General features: G+C 40.0%; 3 protein-coding genes across 3 annotated transcripts in view; 2 read left to right on the top strand and 1 right to left on the bottom strand.

Moving 5' to 3' along the window:
- The window catches only part of LOC135466977 (usherin-like), a 65,365-nt gene extending 63,307 nt beyond the window's left edge, over nucleotides 1-2,058 (top strand). Inside the window, 3 exon segments of the mRNA XM_064744731.1 lie at nucleotides 52-296; nucleotides 765-965; nucleotides 1,838-2,058. Coding sequence (XP_064600801.1) covers nucleotides 52-296; nucleotides 765-965; nucleotides 1,838-1,921 — 530 coding nt within the window. The 3' untranslated portion in view covers nucleotides 1,922-2,058.
- A 2,147-nt stretch (nucleotides 2,059-4,205) lies between these two features.
- Nucleotides 4,206-9,810, bottom strand: LOC135468738 (DDB1- and CUL4-associated factor 4-like). Its single transcript, XM_064747139.1, has 5 exons — nucleotides 9,357-9,810; nucleotides 7,512-8,383; nucleotides 7,081-7,248; nucleotides 5,946-6,060; nucleotides 4,206-4,542 (listed from the first exon to the last, which is right to left on the bottom strand). Exons 1-5 carry the CDS (start codon nucleotides 9,769-9,771, stop codon nucleotides 4,334-4,336), a joined length of 1,779 nt encoding a protein of 592 aa, XP_064603209.1. The 5' UTR covers nucleotides 9,772-9,810; the 3' UTR covers nucleotides 4,206-4,333.
- Nucleotides 9,811-10,110: 300 nt separating this feature from the next.
- Nucleotides 10,111-13,879, top strand: LOC135466785 (RRP15-like protein). The gene is made up of 5 exons (XM_064744471.1): nucleotides 10,111-10,173; nucleotides 11,352-11,626; nucleotides 11,966-12,051; nucleotides 12,598-12,796; nucleotides 13,101-13,879. Exons 1-5 carry the CDS (start codon nucleotides 10,137-10,139, stop codon nucleotides 13,266-13,268), a joined length of 765 nt encoding a protein of 254 aa, XP_064600541.1. The 5' UTR covers nucleotides 10,111-10,136; the 3' UTR covers nucleotides 13,269-13,879.
- The last annotated feature ends 4,837 nt before the right edge of the window (nucleotides 13,880-18,716 follow it).

Raw genomic sequence — 18,716 nt, 5'->3', positions numbered from 1 at the left:
CACATTAGTAAATCGTACTGTAGCTGTAAGTTCTGTATTGTGTTGTTGCAGCCACCCAGACGCCACCAGTAACAGGAGGACAGACAGGTGACCCACCCGTCTACCAGGAAGTCTGGTTCATTATCCTCATGTGTGTCATCGCTCTCCTCCTCCTCTTCATCGTCCTTGCCTTCTGCATCAAGCGCATGACACGCCCCCGCCCCTATGTCAGGGAGAGGCTCCCATTAGAGGCACGCCAGAAGAAAGCCGACTATGACTTCAGCCATGATCCGTACAGTGGCAGTGTTGTGGCTGATGTAAGTAATGATACAGTTATGTGTAAAACCAGATCAGATTCTCATGGTATATTGTACCTGACTCTGTGAGAAAGATTGAATGGCAATAATAATGAACGTATATAATGAAATATAATTAATAAAGTAAACAGTGACCAAGTAACAATATTGTGTCCACTGATAGTGTAACTTGTTTACTCATCTGATCTGAAATTTTATCATGGCAAATGTCAAAAAACACATGTAGAAGGCCTATACTAGATGCTTACTGTACCTGTCCACCTTATAAACTTAAAACCACATATGTTGGAGTAAAAAAAAAATCACTATTCTATGTTTGTTGATGTCTGTTTTGATAGGAAAATGAAGTCTCTGTTTACTGCTTGTCTATTCATCAAATGTGAGGAGAATATAAGTCCATCATCAACATGTGTGACTTTCAAGTCAACCGTATCAATATAATTAAGAGAATATGACTTGAATTTGCAGGATTTTCCAGCTCGGCCTAGAAGTGAAGCTCGGACCACACAGGCAGAGTTTGGTGTCATCAACCCGGCCTTCACAAACCCCACCATGCGACCTTTAACCTTGGAATCTGATGACCTTGACCTGACCTTTGATAATATTTCCAAAACATCAAAGTATGAGGACGACGATATTTCCTGGGGGAAACCCCAGGATAGTGGACTGGTGAGATTTCACACACTTACTGCATACATGCTATTTCAGAAAATACCTTAGTGGCAGAATACTTGTAGAAACTGTTCTGTGGGCCTCATAATCATACAATATATTTCTTCTAGGTAAGACATTCAGGTCAGATCAGTTGGAGAGATGTCTTTTGTAATCCCTTATGATATATCAAGGCTCAAAATTTAAATATTAAAGTCTTTCCCATTCATGACTAGCATTGGTTCGGTTTGCCAGCAGCCTAGCTGCAGATGGTCATGGGCGTCTGCGGTTTCTGCTAACCATAATGCTGAGCATTATCAATGTCAAATATTCTTGAGTATATGTATGGCATAAACTACCAATTAATCAAATAAATATCACTGATTCATCAAAAACACATGTACATTATTACTATATGGCCAAACTGATTCACTGGAATGTTTCAGCTGGAGTCAGTTCTGTGTTATAAATTGCTTCTGTTATAGCAGAAGGAAACAGCAATCCATCAAAGTGGACTCATTGTCACATTTATTCAAGATTTTTTTTATTTACTGGTTCACAGGCTTCAAGCTTTAACCAGGTTTACAAAATTTTCTCAAGAAGTGGTTCTTCACCAATTTTCAACCCTAGAATCTGTTGATTTTAAACGATATTTATTTCAAAATTAGATTGGTGAACAGGCAAGTTACCTATCTTAACACCTATTCTGTGAATCTGTTCTATGCTCATAAAACTTGCTATAAACATACTATGGTTTAACACTTTTGTATATAACACCTGTTCTGTGAATCTGTTCTATGCTCATAAAACTTGCTATAAACATACTATGGTTTAACACTTTTGTATATGCGAGTTATAAACTACATGCATGTAATGTGTTTGTTTTACAGTATGATGAAGACCTTGACAGCCTGAACGCCCCATCTTACAGCATCACCAAAGAACAGACCATCTTCACAGACACACACTTGTAATCACTTCATGGAGTACTTAGTTGAGTGCGTGAAAGTATATTTATTGTATGAAAACAAACAAAAGTCAAATTCTTCATGTTGGTGCTGAGTTTATATGCTCTTGTGTTTTCACTATTAAAATAGTGAATTTTGTTGCAAATTATTCATGTACATGAATGGATCTCTTTGTGATTTCACACAAGGGATGGATCTCTTTGTGATTTGACCCATGGGTTGTAAATTATTAATGGTAAATATTTACATACAGTTTATCCTGAATCTGAGCTTTAAGTTGTACCAAAGTTTTTATGTACATAGATGCAGATGTTTTATAAAATTATTAAATATTTTATGAAATTATTAAATGTTTTGGTACTGGTACACAATTGACTTGCACGCAGGATGTACATGTATATATTGTTTCATTTCCTGTCAGTCACTGTTTACAGACATATGAACATGTATCTAACTACAGCTTTGTAGAGGAGTGTCATAGACTGACATTTGTTAACACATATATGACATCATCTCACTTTTGTCACATTCCATTGTAAAAAATATCATTGGATAGAAACTGTATAAATCTTGTAACATTTATCAGGACTGTAAGGTCTGTCGACTTACATTTTGGATCCATTTCTTTCATTATTGTACTTGTATATGCCATTCTGGTTTCATAATAAACAGATTATTCATTGATAATATGTGTATCTTATGATGTATTAAGTGGTATTCACTAGAAAAGGAAAAAAAATATGAAGACGAAGATGCATTCATTAGCCTGTTTACAATGTCATTTCTGAAAAAGTTTCGAGAAATATGACTTACAGAGATATGAAACTATCTCCTGCCCTGAAGAGGGAATAAAAGGTGGCCAGTGGTACTGAGGCTGTTTGCAGCGTCTAAGATTTCTCGAACAGCACTTTCCCTACAAATATGGCATGAAACCCTCTTTGCACTCAGAATGTACAAAGATTGCTATGTTAAAGTCCTTGGCATGATCTGACTTTGAACTGAACCTAGGACTTCTGCTAACGAGGCAGACACTCATGGCAAACTGCATTATCACCTGTCTTCCATCAATAAGGTGTATGTGCATACGATGTACCTGTGTAGTAACTTACCAAATTTTGATGATTTACTCCAGGCAATTCAGTTTCCTCTTTCCATAAAAGTAATTGTAATCATATAAGTCAGAAATTACTGAGTTTGGTGTAAAATTATGATCAAATACATGAATAAATACAGTAGCCTACTGCAAATAATTCCAATAGTGAGTTTAAAAAGAACAACATCTATGGAGCAATTTGTTTTCAAAGATAGCACCATCTATATTTTTTTCAACCATTCATGTACATGTACAACCATTCTATAAGGTATGCATACATCCATTAAGTAATAGAACAAATACTGCTTTTGTATGACAGAAGATATTAAAGATCCGATATTCACGGAATATTTTTTCGTTTGAGAACTGACAACACTTCGAGCAAGTATATGTAAGCTTCAAATAAAATTTCAGCATCTGAGTTTTTTTTTATCCCATGACTGACACTAGACCTTCTGGTCAACATTGATTTGGCCTAATCTACCAATCCCTGAATGTTGTACAAAACAGCTGCTCCTTCATGCCGATCATAATCTCAGCTCCAGCCAGCTGCAGGAGTGTAGGATCCTAAGGATGAGATCACAAGCACCAAGCATCTTAACTGTGGTACAGCTGCTCCTTCATGCTGATCACAATCTCAGCTGCAAGAGTGTAGGGTCCAAAGAATGAGATCGCAAGTACCCAACATCCTGCCTGTGGTAAAATGCATGTGTCAAGAGGACTGACTATGGTACAATTGCTGCTCCTTCATGCTGATCACAATCTCAGCTGCAAGAGTGTAGGGTCCTAAGGATGAGATCACAAGCACCAAGCATCTTGACTGTGGTACAGCTGCTCCTTCATGCTGATCACAATCTCAGCTGCAAGAGTGTAGGGTCCTAAGAATGAAATCGCAAGTACGCAACATCCTGCCTGTGCTAAAATGCATGTGTCAAGAGGACTGACTATGGTACAATTGCTGCTCCTTCATACTGCAAGAGTGTAGGGTCCTAAGAATGAAATCGCAAGTAACCAACATCCAGTCTGTGGTAAAATACAGTGCTCAGCTCCTTCATGCTGATTATAATCTCAACTCCAGCCAGCTGCAGGAGTGTAGGATCCTAAAGATGAGATTGCATGCATCCAGAGGCCTGACTGTGGTATAACTGCTGCTCATTCGTGCTGATCATAATCCCAGCTCCTGCCCGCTGCAGGGGTGTAGGATCCTAAAGATGAGATCACAAGTAACGCACATACTGACTGTGGTGCAAATATAGATGCTCCTTCATGCTGGTCACAATCTCAGATCTACCCCGCTGCAGGAGAGCAGCCTCCTAAGGATGAGATCACAAGTACCCAGCATCCTGACTATGATACATATACATCTTGTCTTTCAGCCCCATCATCATCCCAACCTGGCCCCACTGCCCAGCCCAGCTGCTGGAGTATAGGACTCTAGGGATGAGGTCACGGGAAGCAGGACATGGTGGGGGTATGCTTCGTAACAACTCTCCTGTCCGCACACTCCAAAACCGTGTGTAACAATCCTCACCAACTGAAGCAGAATAAAAGAAGATCAACAGTTTGACAAGACACAAATCTGAGCATTTTTCTCCACTAAATGCAATACCTTATCAGCTGATGCCTGTATCATGGATACCTGAGAGTTGCTCCACTGGTATTTGTGGTCGCAGTTTTGGTTATTCCTGTCACTCACCTGTGCACAACGCCTGCTCTGACTCCACCACAGGTATATGTGGTCTGCAGTATTGGTTATCACTGTCACTCACCTGTGTACAACACCTGCTCTGACTCCACCACAGGTATATGTGGTCTGCAATATTGGTTATCACTGTCACTCACCTGTGTACAACACCTGCTCTGACTCCACCACAGGTATAGGTGGTCTGCAATATTGGTTATCACTGTCACTCACCTGTGTACAACACCTGCTCTGACTCCACCACAGGTATAGGTGGTCTGCAGTATTGTTTATCACTGTCACTCACCTGTGTACAACACCTGCTCTGACTCCACCACAGGTATATGTGGTCTGCAGCATTGGTTATCACTGTCACTCACCTGTGTACAACACCTGCTCTGACTCCACCACAGGTATATGTGGTCTGCAATATTGGTTATCACTGTCACTCACCTGTGGACAACACCTGCTCTGACTCCACCACAGGTATAGGTGGTCTGCAATATTGGTTATCACTGGCACTCACCTGTGTACAACACCTGCTCTGACTCCACCACAGGTATATGTGGTCTGCAGTATTGGTTATCACTGGCACTCACCTGTGTACAACACCTGCTCTGACTCCACCACAGGTATATGTGGTCTGCAATATTGGTTATCACTGTCACTCACCTGTGTACAACACCTGCTCTGAATCCACCACAGGTATAGGTGGTCTGTAATATTGGTTATCACTGGCACTCACCTGTGTACAACACCTGCTCTGACTCCACCACAGGTATATGTGGTCTGCAGTATTGGTTATCACTGGCACTCAACTGTGTACAACACCTGCTCTGACTCCACTACAAGTATATGTGGTCTGCAATATTGGTTATCACTGTCACTCACCTGTGTACAACACCTGCTCTGACTCCACCACAGGTATAGGTGGTCTGCAGTATTGTTTATCACTGTCACTCACCTGTGTACAACACCTGCTCTGACTCCACCACAGGTATATGTGGTCTGCAGTATTGGTTATCACTGTCACTCACCTGTGTGCAACACCTGCTCAGACTCCTCCACAGGTATAGGTAGTCTGCAGTATTGGTTATCACTGTCACTCACCTGTGTGCAACGCCTGCTCAGACTCCTCCACAGGTATAGATGGTCTGCAGTATTGGTTATCACTGTCACTCACCTGTGTACAACACCTGCTCTGACTCCTCCACAGATATAGGTGGTCTGCAGTATTGGTTATCGCTGTCACTCACCTGTGTACAACACCTGCTCAGACTCCTCCATGTGGATAAATAGTTTACTGTATCGGTTAGTGTGACCTGGATACTCTCGGACAACTTTTCGCATTCTTAGATCCCACAGGTTGATCTAAAACAAAAACAACCATGTACAGTGTGGATGTCACCTAAAGGTGAATTTCACAGACATAATTTTCCATATAAAAGAAAATCAAATTTCCCCCAGCAAAGAATGCTTCACCTACTCAACAGCCGCCAATTTTATGTGTTGAGGAAACTGGAGTGCTTAGGGTAAAATAAAATTTAAAAGAAAATTTTTAGAAGAAAGTGTGCTTGCATATATGTTAGTTTTGCATTTCTTAAAATCAGCTAATATTTTCCATGTTAATACTACTTGTTAATCCTATACATGTAAATGGTACACTAGTTAATAGTAAAACTGAAATACCCCATTCCAATACCAAACCTTTCCAAAACAAAAGAAAGACAACTTTAAAAGAACTGACAGGATGTCATGTTGCTTAGTTTGGTTTCATACAGATTGGGCCATATGGGGGTGGGGGATCGAGGGCATTTGCTTGCACTACTGATACATTCACTTTGAATGGAGGAATGTAGCAGAAGAGAATAAAGTGTACATGAAAATCCATGTTTGCACTAAGTACCTGACTGAAAGTAATTATGAAAATAATTATGTTATTGTAATTGAACTTAAGCATGCACAAGTTTAGATTATACAGAAGATGTAGGCTATGTTTCATGGAAATAGATTCAGTACTTTAGGAAGAGTTGCATGGACAAAATCTAAATACATGGAAATTCACTATTATGCAAAGTCTTAAATAGGGGTAATTATGAAAATAATTATCTGACTGCCATTAAACTTAAGCATGCACAAGTTCAGATGACATACAAGATGTATGGTAAGTTTCAACAAAATCGGGGAAGTCTGTTTGGGAGGAGATGCACGGACAAAATCGTGTTTACAGACAGGCAGATGGACAGAGAGGGTGCTTCTGTATACTTCACTGAGCAGGGTGTAGTTAACTTTGCTTGACAGCTGAAAATACGTAGAGTGATTGCAATAATATCTGTTTTAGATGAGTATTGCCTATGTAAACAGATTATAAATCAACAAAGAGGAGATTACCTGTCCTTTGAAGTCACTTGCCAGCAGATAGATGTCATCTTTCAGGAGGCGGAGACTGCCAATTGGAGACTGCTGATGAACGACCTTGACAGGGTGAGTTGATCGGCTGCGGAGGTCATGGGTCAAGATTTCCCCCTTCCTTGTACCACTGATCAGTGACTGTCCTGTCTGCCAATATTCAGGACAATAGATTAAATTGTCTGGTTGGATTCTTTTGGAATGTATACTTCACATGTACGTCGATTTTTTAGAAAAGAAAGACAGCAGGAATCTGTATACTCTTGCACCTGTTGATTTGTGAGTATTTAATCCAGTGAGTAAGGCACATACCTTAACCATTAATGTATGAGTTTCACGAATAATATATGAATAGGACAAACAAAACAGTTACATAATTATGAAACACTTTTGAACAACAGGCCCAAACTTACAGTCCTGGTAAATGTCTGAGTTAAGACGTCACTTTTGTTGGAGTATAGCTCCCAGAGCCTTCGTGTCTCCACATCCAGCAACAGTCCAGACTTCTCTGTACCCACACTAAAGCGTTGGTGATGAGGATTCCATGCACATGTCCAGGTCGCTTTCTTCCCTAGACAGAAATCTGTTGCACGACAATCCGCATTACCACCTGGCTCGAGGTTACGGAAAAGAGCCAAACTGGAAGAGTAGCCTGTATAACAGACAGTTGTGTAGAGAATATACTTCCTGTTGGGATTCTCCAAGGATGGGGCCCAGCAGGCATGTGTTACCTTGTTGAGTGACTGCAGAACAACATTCCCTTGTGGGTTTATTTCCACTTCCAAACCTCGAGCTTCTGCCTTATGCTCACTCGTTCGTTTCTTCACATTCACCCGTAACAGCTGAATTCTGTGGACAAGAGTGTCTTTAACAGACCACAGCCCTAAAATATCATGAAAATCGGAACTTGCTTCCATCAGCAGCATATGTTCTAATTGCTCATAATTTCCAAAAGGATTTGAAAATATTCTCTCAAAGTGAGATAATTTCAGCTTCCTAACTTGAGATTTCAAAACAAAGGGCTCAATGCTTGTGTTTGTTACATCTCCTTGATGCACTCGCTGCCAAAAGTGAATGAAATTCACAGACTCTGTCCTCTGAGGCTTAGCATCTTTGTCATGTTGACCTAGCTTTGAGTTACTTTGTAATTTCAAGTCATTTATCCTCTTTTCCTCTGCTGTCTTACTAGACACTGACTCTCTTGTCACCACATTCACATTATTATGGCTTGGAAGGATCTTGAAATATCTCTTTTTCTCAGCATCATAGTAAAATCCTGGGATATCTGATATTCAGCTAAGGAAATACATGTAGTGAAATGAAGGCAGTTAACAACATTCCCAAACTCTGACCATGCACAGGCACACAGGCTACACCTGGATACATGAACATGTCATGATCACCTGAACACATATCTCCTTGCAATACAGACACTGACAGGTAGTTTAAAATGAGCAAAACAGCATGACTATATGTTTATGCTAGAATAACTACGAAAAATTAGAACAAAACTGAACAACAAGAAAATTATCATTCAAAATACGCTTCCTCTCCCTTCAACCTCCTCAAAATTGATCAAAACTGTTAACAGCCAGAGTAGGTATATGTTCTATATGTTTGTTTGAAAACAAAGAAATCTATGAAACTTAGATTTCAAATATGTTTACACATGTAGTCAGGGAGGTATTTTCAGAGGGATAGGGCTGTTTTTGGCAATTTGATAGAATTTGGGAGTCTTTTGAACACCTGCGTGCATAGTGAGTTGAAATGTTTGGTGTTATTGTACACTCTGATACATGCCAGTGGCAGAGATTTATATTCCTCGCATTAAATTTTCAGCCAAAAAAAAAAAGAGTTAATTTAGCAAAGGCTTAAACTGGGCGAATATATTTTGGGTAAAGTGTTCATTGCTGTGAATTCTGTAAGAACAGAAAGGTTTGCTAGTGTAAGCCTACATCATGTAGCCGGTTCCTGCGAACAAATAATTCAATTGTTGAAAACGGCTTTTTATATTTCAAACTATATGTACTGTTACCATGTAAACCCTGGGATAGGGCCAACCTTAACTTCATTGTAAAGCTTTTCTCCGTGGATAAACTAGACCCGGCCTGTATGTCAGTAAAACCAGATTTCTGGCCTTATTTCCACTAACTCGGGCTTTAACCACATATTCTTAGTAATAAACTGAAAAATTTACAACTAGCTACAGTATACTGATGTAATTTTCCTTCCATGCCACTGCCCTGAGTAAAGGATACCACTCTGAGAACTGTTGCTACTGCTAGAACTTGACTCAGGCGCCGTCTGAGATGCAATTGGTCTTTTGCCATGTTTGCTTTTTGTCAAGTTTGGGTGGGGACAAGTTGATGATGTTGTGTTAGACTGACACTCTCTTAACCTGGCCTGTTCATTTCGCCCCCCGTTCGTTCTATCATGCTGTATTCTGTTCCCCCGATCCCTCATTCGCCCCCCACGGCACCTCACACGTTCACTCTGGCTGTTGCTACAAGATGGAAGGGGCTCTGTCGGGAAGTTGACGCCGACAGGAGATACCGCGTTTTGGGTCAGAAATCGCCTTTTATCACAAGTGTCTCCAGAGCATGAGTTTGACTCCCATCTTCGCTTCCTCCCTCTCCAATTTTTTTGCATACGCCATTGTTTTGAGTTGGGCATTTTCTTGTTTTATCATCACTGGATGCCACTTCTTCACTTGGCGTTAGAAAATGACCCAAAACACAACAGCGAAAGTAATATGTAAAAACATAACCTGTATTACTTTCGAAATATATAAATTTATCTACCCTCATGGTAAATTTGAAATACAAACATGGCATTGATGTCGGTTTTAATATTCAAGAAAAGTGTCTTTTACGGAGAAACTTACTGAGAGAAATAGAACGTTACGGAATGTAAAAATGTGCTAAATAATAATGTATTTTCCGAACCTCAACACAGTCTAAAAATTGGTGGAAAGGTTATCAACAACAACAGTAGCAATGTCGGCGAAGACACACGTGGTGGTAGATCGAAAAGAAGAAATGAGCGATTCCGAGTCCGAGCTGGGGTGGGAATCAGGTAATTTATTCACTGAAGATGGCTTTAAAAGTACCTTTGACACGGATCACATCAGACAAGTCACGAGATGCAGTAGTTCGAACATGTTGAACATGTTGAACTTTAGGCCTGCTTTACCAGCTGTTTACGGTTGTTGAATTTTACCAACACGCTCAACAGCTGACCGAGTCAATCAGCTATCAAACGTTCTCATTAATCACGTATCGGGGAATTTTAAACTTGAGGGTGCTGTCACGTGATGAAGTCACGTCTGTTCATTGAAGAAGCAGTGTTTCACAATGAATATCAGAGAAGGAGCTCATTGAATAACAATGGGGTCACCCAAGTCTTTACAACTGCCATGTATCATACGCAGGTGGTGAAAATACGTTGAGTTGTAAAGACTAGGGTAATATTTATGTGTTGATTTCCACGCGACTTCTGCCATCATATTTTTCCCACGGTCATGTACTTTAACTGACCATTTATTGGTTAAAATGGTATGGGGAGATGTTGAATTTGTACACAAAGAAAAACAGCAGAAATAAGACGTTTATCATTCATGTCATGAGATTTCTGCATTGTAATATTCGCTTTTATGCCACTACACCACTTGAGTTGTGCTAAAATGTGGTTATTAGATGTCTTCAAGACCGATGAACATGGAAAGGGTTGAATGCGCATATGTGTGTGTCACATTCTTTTGTCAGTAGTATGTCGGTGGACCTTCATCAATCTACCAGATGAGAGGTGCAGCACTGAAACTATTGCTAGGGTATAGAATGAAGTGCAAGTTATATAATGGAAGCCTGGCCAATATGGATCTATTTTACTGAACTAGATATATGCCACGTAAGCATGATGTTTGACTTGAATCACTCTAAATCTCTCTAATTTCTTACTCCAATTATTTTGAAAATGAGGCTATTACTAAATTATTTGTGTCACTAAAGGTGCAAGTTTCATAAAACTATAAAAATTATTTCTCTACACCCCATAGTTCTGTCAGACTGTTTCAAAATATTGGCCGCAGAGGTGGTTGAAAAGGTTGAAGAATTAGATTATGTTGCTGTAAAGGTAGAAGCCACAGTGAGGGGCAATGATATGCAGTATTATATGTGTATGTATGAACATCCATGTGGCAGGTAGGTATTAATTTTTCATCCTTTGTTTTTTCTTTTGTTGGATCTGTGACACAGATGAGATGGAGATAGGGGGAGATCTCAGTGGAGATACTGAGGACGAAGAAGACGGAGAAGAAAACACAGAAGCTATGGAGAACAAACATGGTAATAAGGGAGATAACTCAGGTTGTGGATTGGCAAATGCGATGGCCAAAATCCTGAACAATAAAGTTCCCAGAAACACACCCACAATATTAGCCAAGGGTATGACAGAGCGAGAAATTCAGAAGAAGAAAAAAGAAAGTTCTGAGACGAATCAGGAGGAAGCCACAGTTGCAACCGCAGAAAAGGTACTCTAATTTTCAGTCTCTATTTATTGATCCTTCTGACAGAATGTTTCAGCTGTGTCTTGATGCGTGTTTTTGTTAACCTTTTCCCATGTGATTGACACATGTATTCGGATGTATTTTGATGGAAATGAGTCATCAGTAATTTCTGTGTTACTGTTCATACTTTTCAAGAAGTCCTGAAATCTGTGCCACTGTCTGAGTTATCTCACAACTGTACATGCACATATGATATTCAAATTGCTGTAAAAAAATTCCTTTCCATGGAAAAGCCATTTCATTGACAAAAGAATGCTGTATGCTTGTTACCTGTTTGACACTTTTATTTTTTTTTAACTTCAGAAAAAGTTATGGGAGGAAATGGCGAGAGTGAAGCCTAACCCTCTGGAGAAAGACAGAGAAAGACGCCTTCAGAAAATTGCAACTAGGTCAGAGCTGTGACTGTTAATCATAAACATTTTCTCTTAATGCACTATGTCGAAGAAATGTCCATTTAATACATAGGCTCATGACAAAGGCCTGAAGTCGTTGGAAAGTTGAGCCATGAAAATTGTAAAAGATACAAAAAGCTTTAAGAGTTTTTTGTTAAACTGACAAAGATTCCTCCACCCATTTAGCTGATTGCTGTCATATCCACATGTAAGTGAAATTCTGTAATGCGGCTTTAAGCGCTAGTCCAGTATTTAAAATAAACAAACTTATATAAGGTTTTGTGAGCTACCCCAGTCTTCAACTGAAAGTGATGATAGAAGGAACTATGAAGATTTCATATTTACATATGTAAGTAGTGGGAAAAGCTATGAAAGCAGGTGATTGAAAAGTAACTGGAGCTATTTCCTGCATTAACTGTAGGTGACACTCAAGTTGTCCAGGCATTCACTGCAGAATTTTTTCAAGGTGAAGGTCATTGTAACAAATGATTGACCTAGACGACAGAGTGTGCATATACTGCAATAAACAGGATTTGTTAACAGGGGAGTTGTGCAGTTGTTTAACGCAGTAAAGAAACAGCAGAAGAGTGTGGAGGAGAAGCTGTCAGCGGTTGGTTCCTCAGAAAGGAAACGATCCAAAGTCTTGGAATCTGTCACAAAAGGGGCCTTCTTAGATCTGCTACGGGGAACCCGAGTGAATGTGTCTAAAGATGGGGCCGTGAAATCCAGGAAACCACAACAGGTGAGTGATCAGTGACAGGGAAATATTGCTTATCCACAAGTGCTGTGGTAGTTTGCCTACTGTAGAGTTTTACCGTCTGTAGAGAATGAAGTTTGCCTGCTTGAGGTTTACTGTCGCCAGAGTGTAAAGTTTGCCTACTGTAGAATTTTATCTTCTTTAGAATGTGAAGTTTGCCTGCTGTAGAGTTTTACCATCTTTAGAGTCTAAAGTTTAGAGTTTGCCTTATGTAGAATTGTGCCTTTTACTTTAAACCTGCTGTTGAGTCTGTGGTAATACTCTTAATCATCCTGTGCTGTGTTTACAGACCCCTCCAGAGGACACGGCTGAGGAAGGGAAGTGGGACATCCTGCGAGAGGACTTCATGATGGGGGCCACACTGAAGGACTGGGATAAGGAGCAGAGTGGAGATGAGGGTGGGTCTGGTGTCCTGGGGAATGAGGACGGTTCAGACAGTGATGGTGACTCAGTCTGAGGGTGTCTACGGACTGAAGTGATGTGCGGGGGGCTGTGGGAGAGGTCCTACAGTAAGAGCCTGAGGATGTCTCTAGACTCAGTAATGCTTATGGGTGGTGGGAGAGATGATTGTCAGGAAAGGGTCCAACAGTAAGAGCCTGAGGGCGATCGCCAGGAAAGGGTCATACAGTAAGAGCCTTATAGTGACTCCTGACAGTGATGTGTGGGGCTGTGGGAGTGATCGTTATTAAAGGGTCCTACGGTAAGAGCCGGAGGGTCTCCAGACTCATTGATGTGTGGAGCTGTGGGAGTGATCGTTAGGAAAGGGTCCTACAGTAAGAGCCGGACGGTCTCCAGACACAGTGATGTGTGGGGCTGTGATAGAGATCATTAGGAAAGGGTCCTACAGTAAGACCTTGAGGATGTCTACAGACACAATGATGTGTGAGGCTGTGGGAGAGATCGTCAGGAAAGGATCCTACAGTAAGAACCTAAAGGTGTCTCCAGACTCCTTGATGTGTGGGCCTGTGGGAGAGGTGATCAGGAAAGTGTCCTACAGTAAGAGCCTGAGAGTGTCTCCAGACACAGTGATGTGTGGGGCTGTGGGAGAGGTGATCAGGAAAGGGTCCTACAGTAAGAGCCTGCGGGTGTCTACAGACACGGTGATGTGTGGGGCTGTGGGAGAGGTCATCAGGCAAGGGTCCTACAGTAAGAGCCTGAGAGTGTCAACAGACACAGTGATGTGTGGGGCTGTGGGAGAGGTGATCAGGAAAGTGTCCTACAGTAAGAGCCTGCGGGTGTCCACAGACACGGTGATGTGTTGGGCTGTGGGAGAGATCGTCAGGAAAGGGTCCTACAGTAAGAGCCTGAGAGTGTCTACAGACACGGTGATGTGTGGGGCTGTGGGAGAGGTCATCAGGCAAGGGTCCTACAGTAAGAGCCTGCGGGTGTCTACAGACATGGTGATGTGTGGGGCTGTGGGAGAGATCGTCAGGAAAGGGTCCTACAGTAAGAGCCCGAGAGTGTCTACAGACACAGTGATGTGTGGGGCTGTGGAAGAGATCATCTGGAAAGGGTCCTACAGTAAGGGCTTGAGGGTGTCTACTAACCAGTCAAATGATGCCTGTTGTTCATGTGTTAGAGGCAGGCTCTGGAACAATAGTAGTAACGTTTATGTATGCTGTGTGGATAATGAATGCCGATGACTTCTTCCTCTAGAGTTATAGGTGTTGATAAGATGTTCAGGGATTAGCCTTAGTGGTTGAAACCAATTGACAACGTTTCTTCATCTGCCTGTCAGAACCTCAAAATGCCTCAAGAAGCTCAATGTGCATATTGTTTCATTGAGCTTCAGACATTTTGTCCACATCCTTTGTGGTGTAAGATTGTTGACAAACGTGGAGCTGGCTTTCTATTTTGTCTCTTTAGTGTACAAGTGTACATTTATATTGAGTGTTTTCTATTTGTGCTTGTGGAATGCATGGCTGTGGGTTTTTAGTTCACAGCTGTCAATTGTATGGCAAAAATCTTGTCTACATGCGGTCACTTTCAAGACAGGTGGATGTCACAAAAGAACAGATTACAATAGACTGTCTCAGAGGGATCATATTCCCATATTTATTGGATTTATAAATGTTACATACATGTATGTAAAGCTTATCAGAAACATTCGATGTTGAAAATACAAATACATTTTTCTGTTTAGTAAAATCTAATATCATTTGCTTTATAACAATATACTCTTCACAGTTAAAAGAAAAACCGTGAATGTCTATGATTTTGCTTTGACAAATATAGTATTTTATAGCCTCTCAATAAAGGCACTTTCCAATTTAATTTTCCTTTCAGGACTTGTGTTCTGAACACTTTTTCTAGCACCTAATGATGTTTCGGTGTGCATGTAATAGCAGCCAGGATTGGAGATGAAGATATTGATGTCAATTTAAAGTCCCATGACTATGTCAAATGTATAAATGATACGTGTACATGTACATGTACAAGCAGATCAATAACTGGGTACAGAATTTACAAAGGCACTGCCCAAACATCATACAAACTTGCATAATGGTAATAATTGAAGCCCATTCAAAAGATTCAAAGATATTCAAAACCTTTTCTAAATTATTCACATTTAGATAAGATAGTTTTGTTTGCAATGTACATATACACAACACTAAAGCCCACCTCCAGCACAAGAAAAAGCGGCACATGTGATATTATCACATACAATGCCACAAAGGGCAACCATTTGAAAAATACAGGCATACATATGTGTGTAAGAATGCATCAATATTATGACTACTAATATCTTGTCTACCAACAACTGACCACTCTTCGCACTTCTTCTTTGTAGATTACAAACAAACTGTAGCTGTGATAACTGTTAAGAATTTCATTTACTGCAATATTTTAGAGTTATCTTGATATCCCTTCATTGTAAAGCATGATATAAATGTCATTCAACAGATCCACTACAAAGTGTCTTCTTTCTGCTCAGGTACAAAATGATTTCAAACACATACGTACTTGTCAGATATGACCTCAGAATAGGCATTGCAATGGTACCACATGCAGCTAGATCACACATATTGCACTGGGTAGGTTGTTCAGTTAGCTTTGATGGACCTGCACAGTTTCTATTTGCAATGTATAGGTGAAGACAATGTTTACGTGCAAAAACAAAGAAGATATATAGTGTTCTTAAATCCGAAAACTGTTGCAAAATGCTAGCAAACAATGACATGATGAGAACAAAGACGTTCATGTTAAGGCACTATACAGCATGATACAAACTTATTACTGGTATGTTCCTATTTGGTACACGGGTAAATGCAATGTTAATAATGCAAGAAGGAATATCATACAAAAGGCCTGTACACAGATGTGGGTCTCTGTGGCATGACTAACTATTGGTCACAGAGACACTACTGGCTTAACTCCGATGAAGCATACATGTACCTCGAAAACTTGCAAGTTCATGGCATGTTTCACTCACCTCCAGCAGGACCAAATCCTAGACATATGTCTTCATGCATATCCCGTTTGACTTGGACGTGACTGCCCTTGGAACGGAGAATCAAACCAAAACACTATTGCTGGCTGTAAATTTTTATGCCATATTCTAAGTAGCAATATCACCAGTCTCCCTAGTAGCCAATAGGGGATTATACGTGGAATTTTCCACCGGTGACCCACAGAAGATAAAAATGTAGACCCCCTACCACTGGCATTAAATTTTTTACTTTGTTTTTCCATACTGAGAGCAGTAACAACCTTAGGCTTGCGGCTCAGTCTAGACAGGATGAAGATGCTTGATATGAGTAAAACAAGCTGTGTCTCTGTCACTAACAGTACGAGAATACAGTCAACCCACAGAGACGTCCAGAGCCTATACATTTTCATAGTTAGCAGTATAATTACAGTAAAATACTAGTGCCATAAACTATTAATGTAGAAAGACGTCAACACCGGGCTAATACATGTGTACATGACTAGGATAACCAACCCTTTCAACTTCCCTTCCACATTTGCTTGTTGTATCTTTGGTTAAAATTGGAAGGACGTACATTTGGTTTAACATGCATAAGTGGAAGACTGAACTGCACGAAAAATTTGATGTTGGAGAAATCTTTTGTTTAAAAATGACATTCATTTACACAAATGTGTATATTTAAGAACAGCAAATAACCAAAATATACATCTCTCTAAACAAAACAATCACAATCTTTTATACAAACCTTTATAAAATTAATTGAAGACCTCATCAAAACCTGTAATACTGTCCTCAATTATGTGTCAGAGGAGTGGAAAAATAGCACCAAACAACCTTTTACACCTGGTAATAATAGAGGCAAAGGTAACAATGTTGATAGCTCTCAAGCAAATTACAATACATAAAATACTTTAACAGTCTTGCCTGTGCAGCTAAAGGACAAAAAAACATGCATTAAATTACACATCTCCATGTGTTTATTTGATTAATAATCAAATCAGTCAGATCTTGATAAGATCATGTGACTTCTTAAATTTGGTCAATTTCACCAAACAAGCTTTGCCTGCCAGGACATCTCTGCTGCTCAATGTCATAAACAAGATTATTGTACATCTTCCATATCTTTTAATATGCATATTTCATGTTGCATGTCGGCATTAGCAACTTGACGTCATCCAATCAATGCATTTATTTTCTCTTGGAACAAAGTCTAATGCCATTCACAAAAATATTACTACAAGACTAACGATCCTAAATTTCTGTGTAAAATTTTCATTTTCCAGAACTAAATTTTTCTCCCTACTTCAATTGATTGCTGTTGGTTGTATAACTTTATTTATTTATTTGACTGGTGTTTAATGGCATACTTGAGCATATTTCACTTCATACGACGGTGGACAGTATTACAGTGGGAGGAAACCGAGCAGAGCCTGGGGAAACCCATGACTATTGTTGTATAATAAATGGGTTGCTGAATGAATATGAGCTGATGAGGGTGTGTTTGTTTGTAAGGTGAACAAAACGGGACCCACAGAAACAGATTTCGTTCACATCAGTCTGCACTCATTCAACAAACTATAAATATTTCATCTGTGTCATGGGAGATGGGCCCAATTTCACAAAGACATCATACACGTACGATAATTGCAAATATAGAGCAATGGTACTGTAATAGTGACGTACAAAATGTTGTACGACAAATGTACAATAAAAAAAATGTTGTATGCCGCACTTTGTTAAACTGGGCCTTGATTTTTCATTTTATCTGGCCATATCTCAGCAGTCATCGGCTGATCGACTGCAGAGTGATACTTCATAACTAGAATAAGTCAATAAATCCCTACACACAATACAGTTACAAAAATGGCTGACGAAAATGGGATGCACAGCTTCAGAACATGATTCAAGGTAACGGGGAGATAAAGTGTTAACATAAGCATATAAGGCATTCAGGTATCAAGCATGAGTTCAGGATAAATAGATATGTATCACAAAATACCACACAAAATATTGAAAAGCTAATGCCATCTGAACAGGGAACAAACTACATTTGTTGACTGACCAAATAAATCTTTTTTTTTTTCTTTTGAACGTTTTCTGAACTTCCTGGAAGACCAATAACTTGGGTGCGTTCCATTTGATCTAACCGCCACTCGTAGATTCAGTGGCCACCAGAGGACACAGTGTGACGTTCCAAAGTCCAGAAGTCGTGTCGAGTGAGTTAAGATGCTACATTACACACCACTGACTCCACTGACATTAGTCACTGCCGCCACCAGTCTCCGCCAGTGGAACGAAATGTCACTAGCCACTACTTCCTAAAGTAGTCACCGGCGAGTGAATGGAACGGACCCTTGATGTCTTTTATTCTTTTCACATTCACACGCTTGAGAGTGAGAGGTAAGAAAGAAAGTAAGAGGTAAGAGATTTAAAAAGTTCACCCTGTGGATTATGTGATTTCAGATACTGTTGGAT

The sequence above is a fragment of the Liolophura sinensis genome, chromosome 6, assembly GCF_032854445.1.
Source record: "Liolophura sinensis isolate JHLJ2023 chromosome 6, CUHK_Ljap_v2, whole genome shotgun sequence".
Classification (NCBI taxonomy): Eukaryota; Metazoa; Mollusca; class Polyplacophora; order Chitonida; family Chitonidae; genus Liolophura; species Liolophura sinensis.
The sequence above is the reverse complement of the archived record's forward strand: the minus strand, read 5'-3'. Positions and strand labels throughout refer to the sequence as shown.

Excerpts from the sequence above, each read along its gene's own strand:
- LOC135468738 (XM_064747139.1), bottom strand. The coding sequence starts at position 9,771 with ATGCCCAACTCAAAACAATGGCGTATGCAAAAAAATTGGAGAGGGAGG. Across the intron at positions 6,061-7,080 it reads CAAGTGACTTCAAAGGACAG|ATCAACCTGTGGGATCTAAG; the intron begins GTAATCTCCTCT and ends TTTTTGTTTTAG. Across the intron at positions 4,543-5,945 it reads TGAGCAGGTGTTGTACACAG|TTGGTGAGGATTGTTACACA; the intron begins GTGAGTGACAGC and ends ATTCTGCTTCAG.
- LOC135466785 (XM_064744471.1), top strand. The coding sequence starts at position 10,137 with ATGAGCGATTCCGAGTCCGAGCTGGGGTGGGAATCAG. Across the intron at positions 11,627-11,965 it reads CAGTTGCAACCGCAGAAAAG|AAAAAGTTATGGGAGGAAAT; the intron begins GTACTCTAATTT and ends TTTTAACTTCAG. Across the intron at positions 12,797-13,100 it reads AATCCAGGAAACCACAACAG|ACCCCTCCAGAGGACACGGC; the intron begins GTGAGTGATCAG and ends CTGTGTTTACAG.